The sequence below is a fragment of the Phalacrocorax carbo genome, chromosome 4 (assembly GCF_963921805.1).
Source record: "Phalacrocorax carbo chromosome 4, bPhaCar2.1, whole genome shotgun sequence".
Taxonomy (NCBI): domain Eukaryota; kingdom Metazoa; phylum Chordata; class Aves; order Suliformes; family Phalacrocoracidae; genus Phalacrocorax; species Phalacrocorax carbo.
In genome coordinates, this window is record NC_087516.1 from 59,164,101 (window position 1) to 59,176,122 (window position 12,022).

A 12,022-nucleotide genomic window follows, 5' to 3' on the forward strand; every position below is an offset into this window, starting at 1 on the left:
AAAAGTCCAGGATCTAACAAATTATTGTAGCCTGTCTACAGTGTGTTTCTTACCAGATTATGGGCAACCAGATTGTGTCTGTTTGAGGGAGGAAGTGACTATGGAAGCTGTCTCCATGCGAATTTTATTCACTGCTTTTAAAGAAGACTCTTTTAAAGATTTCTAGGTTGCAAGGGACATGTACACGTAGTGTCCACCTCAGAAAATTGAACAGGAAGAAAAACCAACCTACATAACAACTGCACATCACCAAGGTATGATTAAAAGTTGCAATGGGGAAAGGAACGCTGCTGCGGTGCCTAGGAACTGCCCAGAAGCATGTGCAACCTGACAGCAAAACAGCCAACAGCAACTCATGTGCCGTCCTACAAATTGCTGTCTTCTCACTGTGGGGCAATGACCTTGGCCAAAGATGCGCTTTGCGCTCAGGCTGCAGAAGAGCCTTGTGGAAGTTGATTTCAGGTTGCACTTTTACCAGGACTGGTCAGGTAGAGATTTTACCTCGTAACCGAAATGTTATCTGCCTCATGTCATTGCAACAGCCCTAACTCCACATCCTTGGGAAGCTCCAGCTTGGCAGACTGGGAAGTTGGACCGGTGTGCAGGGTCCCTCCTCCCACTGACTCCACATGGATTCAACCAGTGAAGGATAAAGTCTGCCTGCCTGTCTCAGGATAGGTGTGGGTGCCTGTATCCACAAGTTAGCAGAAATAGCCACAGAGGTGAAAATACCATATTCCAAGGGAAAAGTTCCATGTGACTCAACAGGGCCAGGGTGTTCAGAGAAGGAAGAGACAGCTGGGCACTCTGCATCCCAATCCCAGAGGAAATAAGCTTCTTCCCACGGCTCCTCTGCCCACCCACAGAAAGCACCCTGACTGCAGGGGTTCACGCCACCACTTGCTACTCAGCCTGTGCTTGCACAAACACCCCTCTGCTTTCACAGCGTACGCCTAGGTGAGGATATGAGCTACTTTTTCAGAACTGCCAAAACAATTCAGTGTCCTACATCTCAGCCCAAAACAAAATGCTCCTGAATGTCCTTAGTCACTTTTGACAATTATGGCAGCTCCTAAATTACTTCTTGCTCCATTCTTACAAGTTTATTATTCCTACAAGCACATGGTGTTTCAGAAAGTAGAAGAGATGTCTTCACTCTCAGACACTTAAAAATTAATGAAGCAACATGATAAGAGATGTGTTCATACTCTAAGGATAGGGTGAGCAAAAGGCCAATGCCTATGTTTCAGTGCTAGGCTGAATCCAGAAGACGCTGATGTATTTATCTTCAGGGTGACATTTTTGTGCCACTATGTTTTCCTTTCCCCACCCCCACCCCCTGCCCCACAAGCACACACACAGGCAGAAAATACCTGAATTCTGAAAGGACATGAACTGTTATTCCCCATAGACTCCATCCTTGTATTTTCAAGGAGCCAACGCTCTGTGATGCTCCAATACATCAGCCTTTTGCTCAGGAAGGCCTGTGGGATGGAGGGAAGGCAAAGGAGCAGGTATTCTCTAATCTCTGCAGCACCAAAGCTGCCACACACTGGTGGCCCTGTCAGCTTTATGGCCAGTTTGCACAAGAGAGCAGCAGAAAGCCCCTCTGGGGGATGAAATGTGGAGGCAGGCTAAATTCTTGGGCCGACTGAATTTTCCTCAGGTAAAAGTGTCTCTCTATGGTAAAGAGCAACTCATACATCTTCCCTTTCAGTCCTTGCTGTGGCACAGAGAAGGACAGGGTAACTGCAGTGTCCCCTCCACATCCTTCACTGGCATTTCGCAAGAGCTTGGGGAGGGGGGTGGGGTGTGTGGAGAAAAAGTAATTTACATCAGTTTTTGGCTGCCACACACGTATGCCTGGAGAGAGACGCACACAGCCTCTCACTCTTGATTTCTGCACAAAGTAAGAGTAGCTTAAGTGGATGAGGGAAGCTTGTTCTGCATTTAAGAAACAAATCTGTCTAGGATGATGATGCTTGTGTGAATTATTAAAAGGCAAGCACGCCTTCAAATCCAAATTAGTTGACCCTCTGCTCTTCCACATCTATCTCCAGGTTTGACCAGAAAGAAAATTACAAAGAATAAATTTCTCTCAGCATCAGCTGCACTTTCTGTCTCTCACCACATAAAGGTTTCAGGTAACAAAAGGTTAAAAGTAACTTCCTGAACCAGGATGGCTTTTTTTCAAATACACAGGCATTTATACTCATCTGAGGTTTACAAAGTAAATTTCAGAGTCCAGTTCGAGTTGCCAGCGCCCTTTAAAGCCAAAAAATGCCCAGCTGCCCTTACATGGTGCTACTGTCTTTACTGAAAGCTCATCAACAAAAACAGCCACTTTCTGCAGTGGAGCCCCACAGCCTCTCTGGGGAATAACCAGCTCCGCTTTCATCCTGCTCATCCTCCTCCGCTCCAGTTTGGTTCCTGCTATTACCTGCAAGCATGCTGCTGGCTGCCAAGGGTTAAATCTTGGCTTTTCAGGGAGAAAAACAGGAGAGGCAAAAGCGAGGGGATGGAGGGGAGCCTGCCCTCGGGCAGCAGCCTGCAGCAGGGTAGGGCGCTAGGGGCAGGGACGGCTGGAGCTCTGCAGCAGCCAGCGGAGCAGCAGAGGAAAAGTTTCTGTGATTTTAGGCAAGCCCTCACGTGACGTCATCTCGCCCAGATATCTCGGCGCAGTCAGCGCAGGCCTCCTGCCTCCCCATTGGCGAGCCCCTCGTCAGCAGACATCTGAAGATAATTATTATTGGCCAGACAATTATAACAGGAACAACTGTCACTTTGTGCTGATGCCCGAACCTGGTGCTGCAGCACGATGGAGAAGGACCCCGGCGGTCACCGCTCCGTCCATGCGTTTCTGTCACTCCTGCCTTCCTAAGCACCAGCCGGTTTTTGCTACCTCACTGGCTGCCCCTGGGAATCGGGATGTCGGCACTGCAACCCTTTTTGCTGTATGTCTGACTGAACTGCAGATTTACTGCAAAAGTAGTAATATATTTATTCACAAGAAATAAAAGGACTAGATCTGCATTAATTCTCATGCAGCAGTTTAAGAGAAAAAAAAATCCTCTGCAGATTATTTACTTCATCCCTCTTCCCCCTCTGAAGAAGTCTGGAGGAGGTGCTGGGAGAGTTTGGTTTGAGAAATCATTTTAAGCAATTATTTTAATAAACATTTAGCTTAATCCTGGTCTTACTGAAATCAAACCTCCCACGGTCCGAGCACGATAAGATCAAAGTGACACTATATCTTATATCAAAAGCAACCTACCCGATGGCACTCTACGTAAATGTACATCAACAACAGCTTTCCTACAAAATAAAGCTTAAGGAGTTTTATGAGAGTAAATGGACCTGTTAGCTCTTTAACATCCTCCAAACCCGTTATCCCTTGTTTAGGGAAGGCAACTATCCGGTGGCTCTCGCCCTGACACACCAGCAGGCTGCAGTCTGCCTTTGCAGCCTGCAACCTCGTTCATGCCTCCCTGCAGCAAAACCAGGCAGCCTGGGGGCTACACCATAAGGGCGTGCATACACATAAAGCCAAGCATTCAGGGAGGCATGAAACCCATCAGCTTATAAGTATCAGGGAACAGACTATTCATTTTTCCCACGCCAAAACAGTAGCCTCTTTACAGCACTGCTAATATAGGCCCAGGTTCTAAAGATGTCCCAGCACGATGCACACTGCAGGATGGAGGCCCTCCCTAAAGTGAGGCAGGAACATCTGGAACGAAGCAAGGAGGATCTCATTCACTGCAGCAAGTCCACTTTGCCATCAGACAGGCTCCATTCACACCAGCCTCAGAGGGATAACTTCTAGGGCAGATGGCAGTGAGGAAACAAACCCTACGATGGGGGTGTGCTGAAAAAAAGCCTGGGTGTCAGCGATTGGTGAGTGCAGAGAACAGGCACGTGCCCCAGGGAGTGATGGTGCTTGGAGCAGGCTCAGAGGACAGAGGCAAAGGAGGGGAGAGCCTTGGCTGAACAGAACCAGCCACTTCATTTCTTGCACCATGACCCAGCCAGACCAACCATACCAGTACCAAGGGGTATGCCGCTACCCCTAGGCTTTGCATTCAAGCTTTTCCAGCTTTAGGCTGACGTAGTTATAATTAAAAGGGCTTGCCAGTGCTTTAACCAGCTCAGAACCCAGAGGGTATGTAAAGGGATTCATGCCCTGCCACAAACTGGGCTACATCTCCATGTGCGACCCAGTCAGACTCCAAAGACACTTCTCAAAATCCAAAAGACAGGGTCAAATCCTCAGAGTCCCTTCACCCCCCCACAACGCCCGACAGCCTTTTTTTTTTTTTTTGCTTTGTAAAAGCAAATATTTGTAAAAGAAATATTTCCAAGATAGAAGTAAAATAACAAACGCCACACCTATAGAATTTGTTTACCTCCATGTTAGGCATTGTAATAGTACTGCTTCCTAATTTAAACGGTGATTACAGCATAAAATCCTGCCACAGTCTTTCCTGAAGCAAGTCCACTTAGTCCATCTTCCTGCCCAAAAAAAGAACAACCGTGTTTATCCTTACAAACCACTACTTAACAACCTCATCTTAGGACGCTCTTACACTAATGATGTGTACATTAAGGCTACACCTGCAAAGTCAAGAAGGCAGGAGAAGCCATGTACCGCCACCAACATCTGTGTGAGCAAACTTATCGTGTCATCCCGATATAAAGCAGAACAGCCTTCTTGTATGTCTCTTCACTCCTGTATTTTACCAGTTAAGCTCCCCCGCAAAATTCAAGAGCTGGAACAGGACCCGTTTCATTAAGTGAGTGTATTTCCTGAAGACAAAAACCACACAATTTAACCTGAAACTCAGAAGAGTCTTCAGCAGCATTTTTAGGAGAAGCCTGCCACGACAGAGACCTCGGCAGGCACAGCCCCGTTTCGTTTCCAGAAATGTTCCCAGGCCACAAGCAGATCACTCACCTCCTTTACTTTCATGTGAATCAAAGGCATTAATTCATCAGTTCCCTTAGAGAAGGCAAAACTAGACCGAAAAGCGTGTGCGCATGGATCATCATGTCTCTTTAGCTGTACAGCAACAGCATAAAACTGATGATCTCTTCCTTTGAACCTGGGAAGTGCGAGCCTGGTGTTACAGGAGTCCCAGCTGGCGGCCTCTGCAGCACATGAGACTGCCAGGGAGATTTTAATAACACTACTTAGCATTTATATAGTACCCAACATCTTCACGGCACTCAGCAAACATTACCCAAGTCATCAAAGTGCCTCATGAGGGCATTTCAGCATTATTATCCCCCACCGGGCTTTCCCTGCTGGGGAAACTGAGGCCTAGGAGAGGTTATGTAACGTTCCCAAGGTCATGTCATGAAGCGCAGGAGAGCCAAGAAAACACAGGAGTCCTGTTTCCTAGTTGTGTTCTTTAACCTAAACTGCATCTCTCCTGGGTTATTTGGCTATTATACACACTTAAGTATCACCCCCTCAATCCTCTTTTACCACTTCGTCCTATACTGATGCTAGTTTTCTTCTGGAACATGGACAAAATAAGAAGCATCCAACACTTCCAGCCCAAGACTATGTACGTGGTCTGCTTTCTCCTGAAACATGAGTGACACTAGACACCCTGCAAGAGCTCATGAGCTCACCTGCAGGAGAACAGAAGGAGACATACACACACTTAAATGGTCATTCCAGTTATACTGCCCTTAAAAGTCCCCAGACAAATCACTGGAGGATACTGACAAGTCCCTGGCTCAGATGCACCTAGGACCTGGGACAATTGCCCCTTGCAAATGTAGGCACCAAAGCTTGGACCCAGAGACAGTCCTGTCCTGCCATCATCAAAAGAGGGTGGCCTAGGGAAGGTCCTCACTTGGGAGACATGGGGATGAGAGAGCCCGAGAGGGCAGGCAGCACTGCCAGGGGAGGGCATGAGGGCAGTGGGAAAGTCAGGGGCAAGGTGGGGAGGGAGACCGCGGGAGCAGCAGAAAGGGCAAGACATGGCACCAGGCGAGGGCAGCCGGGGATGGTGCAGCAGAGAGGCAAGGTGTGAACACAAGGCCCCCGCAGGCAGGCAAAGCCAGGACGGGCACCAGGTGGAAGGTGTGGGTGGGCATGATGGAGACGGGGACCCCGGCCCCGAGGGCAGCCCGGGGACCCGCGGGAGGGGGCAGGGGCAGCTGGGGCACTCCCTCCACCCTCACCTCCACGCTGCCGGCCGAGGCCCGAGAGGCGATGCGGGCCACGCCCGGGACCGGGGATGCGTGCGGGGCAGCCAGCAGGCTCCCGGCACAGCGCTCCCCTTCGGCGGGCAGGGCCGTGGGCGTGCGTGTGGCCGTGTGCGTGGCCGTGAGGCTCCGTCTCGCCGCGGCCCGGGAAGCCCCGCCGGGTCCCTGCGCAGCGCCCCGGCACGGCGGGTCCCGCCGCGTCTCGGCTCTCCCCGGCCGCACGCACACGCCGGGAAAGTTAACACCCGCACGGCTGCAAATGAAGTTTTATTAGGAGCTGGGGGAGGGGAGGGGGATGGAAAAGGGGCTGCGCGGGGAGCGCAGGCACACGCGCAACTTGTTGTGCCGCGCGGGGAGCGGGAGGGACGGGACGGGCAAAGACGGGCACGGAGGGACGGGGCGGGCAGGGATGGCGGCAGGGCAGACCGAGGGCAGCGCCGGGGCACGTGTGCGGCTCCGCGCCGCCGGGCCAGCCGGAGGGCCGGGGCACGGCGGCGGGGACCGGCGGCGGGGCCAGGGGCCCGCACCGCGCCGCGCTGCCGGCGGGATGCCCCGGCCTTGCGTGGGCGGCCCCCGCCCGGGCGCGCAGGTGGGGCGGGCGGGAGGCAGCGCCCGTGTGCCCGCGCACGGCGGCGCAGAGCCCAGCCGCGCAGCGCAGCGCCGCGCAGCGCCGGCCGGGCGCACACAGCGCGCAGCCCGATGGGCTCGGCGGCGGGGGCCCCGCGGGCGGCACTCACCAGTTCTCCTGCATCCACTGGATGGCCGCATGCTCGTTGAACTGCTTCTCGAATTCGTATTCCTGCAAAGTCAACACTGACATGTTCATTGGCCCGGTGGCTGCGGAGCCGCTCCCCGCGCCGAAATGCTGCCTGCCGCCGCCTCGGGAGCCGGGCCCCTGCGCGCCCGCCGCCGGAGAGCCCCCGCCTCTGGCCTGGCCCGCCCCGCCTCAGCGGTACCCCGGGTTTAGCATAGCTCCGCTCCTCTCCTCCCGGGCCCGCCGGTCTCCTCCTCTTCTGCGGCCGCCGCGCAGCGCCCGGGGGCGGTGCGGTCTTAGTGCCCGCCCGCCGCCGCTACTGCCGCCGCCGCCGCCTGGGACACCCGCCCCACGCCGCCCCCCCCGCCGCCGACCCCCGCACGTCCCTCGCCGCTCCCCGGCGGGCGGCGCCGCTCCGCACCGGGGCTGCGCTTCGGCCTGGCACAGAGGAACACCCACCCACCCCAACCCCCCCAGGCCGTCAAAAATAACTACAAAAACACGGCCCCCCCACCCCTGCGTTGCATCGCCCGCGACCCGGCCGCCCGGGAAATAAAAAAGCACAAGCTGAGGTTTAGCCAGCAGAGCACGCGCTCCCCCCAAAACCCACTACGCCCCCCCTACTTTTTGTATTTAAATTCAATGTGCACCTGCTGTGACCGCCGCCACCCCCCGGGCGGGCCCTCGGCCCCCGCTACCCGGCCCGGCCCGCCCCAAGGCCGGGGGCTGCAGCTGGGGGGTCCCCACGCTGAGGGGGGGGACACAGACCGTTCTACGGACGGGCAGCCCGAGGCTCCCCACGGCGCACGGACACGCTTCCCGGTGTTATGGCCCGGGTGGGGCTGGCGGAGCGTGGGGCAGGCACCCCGAGCGTTACCAACCATCGCCTGCTGAGCTCCTCTCGCAGCTGGGGCACGCAGTGTTTATGCACCCTTAATTTTGCCTTCCCGTCTCATCTGCCACATGCTGATGACTCCAGCTGAGTTCCTCCGACTCCGGCATCACCCTGGACGTGCTCTACAGTACGAACTGGGCTAAAACAGCGGTCCCAGCCCCCACTGAGCCTGCAGTCTGAAGGCAAGAGAACAGCTTTCAAGCGAGCGGATCCGGCACAGGTCAGCGTGCTCCTGACTGTCGTGGGCTCGCTGTTAGTCCTCACTGACATGAACTGCTTAATGTCATCAAACGCAAGCACCAAGAAAAATAGAGAGCCCTCAAGTTGTGGGACATCAACAGCTGACCAGTGTGGTGTTCCTGCTTGCATTTTGACTATTGTGCTCTTCATAGTCATGTTTTCATGTTTTCAAGCTTTTCCTTTTTCCTGACAATTAGAACTTTTCTTCTTTCCTAATGAGGGCCGAGTTTCTTGCATTGTCACCTGACTGTGGGTTTTAAGCGAAACACCAAGCATCATGCTGCTCACACTGAAACGGCAAGGCGGTGCTAAATTATTATTTAATTCTATTGTACCCAGAGGCCCTCAACAGATTAAGGTCCCATAGTCCCCTTCCCAAAGAGATTACAGTCTGTATAGACAAGACGAAGGGGAAGAGAAACAGTCACAGCCTTGCTTTCCAGACGAAGAAGCTCAGAGAGCTTGCAAGGGTTTTCAAAACAGCTTCGCATCAGCTTTCAGTGGCCACTGAACTGGCCAGGGGAGCGGCATTTGGGCAAATCTTTCTTCATTTGCACTCCTGCTCCGCAAGATCTGCCCCTAAGGGTGCATGTTAGTCTTCCAAATCTCCACCAGCAGGTAGTTTCAGCGGACGGGGATCTGAAGGCAGGTGGGAGAAGACAGAAGGAGGAATTTCCAGCGCAGCCACAGGTGACATTGCGCGGCTGGATGAAGCACAGGCTGAAGGGCTCCTTGCAGCTGCAATGCTTGGGCTCTGAGCCATGGGCTGCTTCTTGCCATCATGCTGGAGGATAAATGCTGCCCCATGGCAGCTATCGGCCTCCATCCCCTGCTCCTCTGCCAGGTGCTTCCTATAGGATTATACACGGATGTGTCACCTCCAGCTGAAATATCTCCTGGTGGTGCCCTCACCACAGCGTGTATCAGCACTTGCTCCATTGCTCCGCTTGCTTCAGATGATTCGGCTCATCCATCTGAACATCATCTTTAATACAAAGATGTGGAGAAATTAATCTGGGACACAACAAATGCTGGTGTATGTCAACTCTCTTTGGTTGAAAATGACTAGGAAATAAACATGGAAATCTGGATCCCAATTCTGAGACAATATTGTGTGTCTTGTACATTTACTCCCTTGAGTGACAACATATTTTTTCTATCTTAAAAGTCGAGTTCTTACAGAAAGATGGTTACCAGAAATTGAAATTTTACCAGAAATTATGAAATTTTATTTTTTTGGGGAAAAAATTCAATATCCCTTTTTCTCCAACTCCAAAATATTTTGGATTAGAAACTTGAGTGACTTAATGACTTGTCCCACCTGATTATTTCATTAGTATCTGGTGGGTTGAAGTTTATGGTCTATGGGTTTCTTTCTCCCAGAAAATGGTTGTCCACAACAGAAGTGCCCCAAATGTGAAGTTTCCAGAACGCGTGGATGGACTTTAGAAACCCTGAAGTGGCAGATTAGCCAGAAGGTTGAGACCTGCTCCCTTACACTGCCAGCTTCCTATAGCCAGTGCCAGAGCTGGCGAGGTGCGCAGGATGAAGCTGAAGGTTATAAAATGCTATGGCAAGGGCTCCTCTAGGGTTAGGCCAGCCATGGGCCTTCAGATGAGGTTGACTATTGCCCGCAGGGTTTCTCTCTGGAAATATCTACCCTGGGAGCTCAGCTACCATCCAGACTCGCAAAGCATCCGTGTGGCATTTGGCGCTCATTCAGGAGCGCTGACCATGCAAGGCATCACAAAGGAGTTAAATCCCAGCAATGCTTGAAAATCAGCTGTAGCAGTTTCAGGAAATACAGTAACAGCCTCAAAATGCTAAACCCTGCTGGGATTCATATGAGCCTCTACGGCTCACAAGGGGCTTCTCCAGGTTTTCGATAGCTCACAGGACTTCTACATAGGTTAAACAATCTGCACTGAATCCTTCTTCCCTTCCTGTCCTGGTCCCGCGGGGCTACCTGAAAATTCCCCGTGGCACGTGACTATCTGCAGGTTAATACCGAAGCTCAAGGTCACTTACAAAATCTGCATGGACGATTGAGGAATATATAAAATCTTCTTGGCCTTGAGGAGTTTGTAAGCCCTGCTTCTAGCTGCTTATATCAACAGCGGTCAAGAATGGTAAACAAAAAATATATAGTCTATTTTAAGGGGAAATAACTTTCATGTAACCATTTTTGAAGTAATTTAATTAATTCTCACGTTAAAGCAGGAACTTGAAGTGAAAGCTGTAAATACCTTTTAGGAGAACGGATGTGGGGAGAGCGATATGGTTTCAAGAGACAGGGAGTACAACCTTAGTCCCTCTGCGTGCATTCGTGCACATACCTTTGTGTCTTTTTTTCTGTTGGCTGCCCATCTCGTTCAGTAAGTGGATAGTTATTGAGCATTACTTTTTATTCCCCTTATTTAGCATGTCTCCTAAGGCTGTATAGAAAGCGTAGCAGCTAAATGCTGTATTTTATACTGGATAGGCATTAATGCCATCTCCGTCTTACCCACGACCCTTTGGTGGAATAATGCAAGCAGTGTCATTCAGGATTTACAAAGAACTCTCTAATCAGGTTGGGCACCTTACCATTATCATTCCTGTTACTAAGCAAATATTTTTCCTCCCTGTCACAGTGTTAATTTATTGCAAAAACCATTAGGCTTCTATTGCTGTAAGGAGTAATTGTGAATAGTTTGTCGTACTGATGTATAGCAAAGTCTCAACTAAACCCTTAGCAGCTGCCTGGAAATGGGATGCTATATCGCTGACAAGTCATCTTAGGGTATAGTAAGTGGCAATGAGAGTAGACATTGTGATTTAAACGTAACATCAATTACTAAAACAAACAAAAACTTGAAGGAGGCCTGTGTGCTTGAAAGCTTTTTTTCCAGCTGTATCAATCAATGCATTAAAGGATTTAATCTCTCTGTGATTTTGCTGTACTTGAAAGCAAAGTGACATACAAATAATGGAAGCCATGGAAAATATACCCCATAATCTAGAAACAATTAGGTGGTGCCCTTGAATAAGATAATAGGAGCTGGTATCAAAAATGAATAAGGGACTACTAGCTGGTCCTGACTGATCCTAACAAAAAAAGTTTCATCAAGTGCCAGGGAATAAACAAAAAATGACCAAGGGATGTTTATGGGTGGCCCAAGTCTACCTGGCAAGTCAAGCCTGTGAATCGGGCTAGTCTGTGCTACTGCATTATGCCTGGACTCAACCACAGACCGCTGGGAAGCCGCTTGGATGGATGCCCTGGTAAGCCTAAGCAGACCATATGAACAAATTGTTGTACTCAGGAAGTGTCAGCTCATAATAAATCAATAGTAAGCACTAATCAGAATTAAAATGTTATAAGGGAATTTAAAGCAGAATTACTGTGTCATCTTTCAGGTCTATAGAATAACCCATGTCTCACCGTACTCCCGTGCCATCGTGCTACAGTATCCAGGGACTTCAGCTTGATCATGCAATTAAAAATCACTTGTGTGCGCTGAAATCACCTAGATCTAGGCTCTTCTGCAATATTTTTAATGAAGCTCATGCCAGTTACAACAGAAATGACAATGGGCAGGAGCAAGCTGCAGAGTGCACCACAGGGGCCAGGCAGCAGCTCCAGGATGCAGCCCTTGTGGGTAGCTCGGACGGAAATCTGCCCCTCCTCACTGTCGGGGCCATGGCTTAGATTGGCTCGATAAATCTCACTGTGGTTGTAGGTGGGGTAATTATATCTTTGTCTTCACACGGTTCACCTCTTCAGCCCCTTTCAGTATTTTTTTCACGGCCACAAGAAGCAGAAGCTTTTTTCCATTTGTGCCGAAGCTCTAGGCCATGGTTTGTGGCAAGCAGTGGAAAATCTCTGTGGTTTTGAAGCACGTGAAGTCTTGTGCATAAAATGCAATCCAACA

The 12,022-nt window shown here is 50.9% G+C and overlaps 1 protein-coding gene across 3 annotated transcripts in view; it reads right to left on the reverse strand.

Annotated features, from left to right (window-relative positions):
- ELOVL6 (ELOVL fatty acid elongase 6) overlaps window positions 1–7,873 on the reverse strand; it is a 75,892-nt gene extending 68,019 nt beyond the window's left edge. The window contains exons 1-2 of one of the 3 annotated variants that reach the window (XM_064450115.1): window positions 7,855–7,873; window positions 6,957–7,018 (exon numbers count right to left, since the gene is read on the reverse strand). In XM_064450115.1, coding sequence (XP_064306185.1) covers window positions 6,957–7,018; window positions 7,855–7,857 — 65 coding nt within the window. In that variant the 5' untranslated portion in view covers window positions 7,858–7,873. Of the gene's footprint in view, window positions 1–6,956; window positions 7,245–7,854 lie in introns of those variants that run through there. The other 2 variants (XM_064450116.1, XM_064450114.1) reach the window with 2 other exon arrangements.
- Window positions 7,874–12,022: the final 4,149 nt, after the last annotated feature.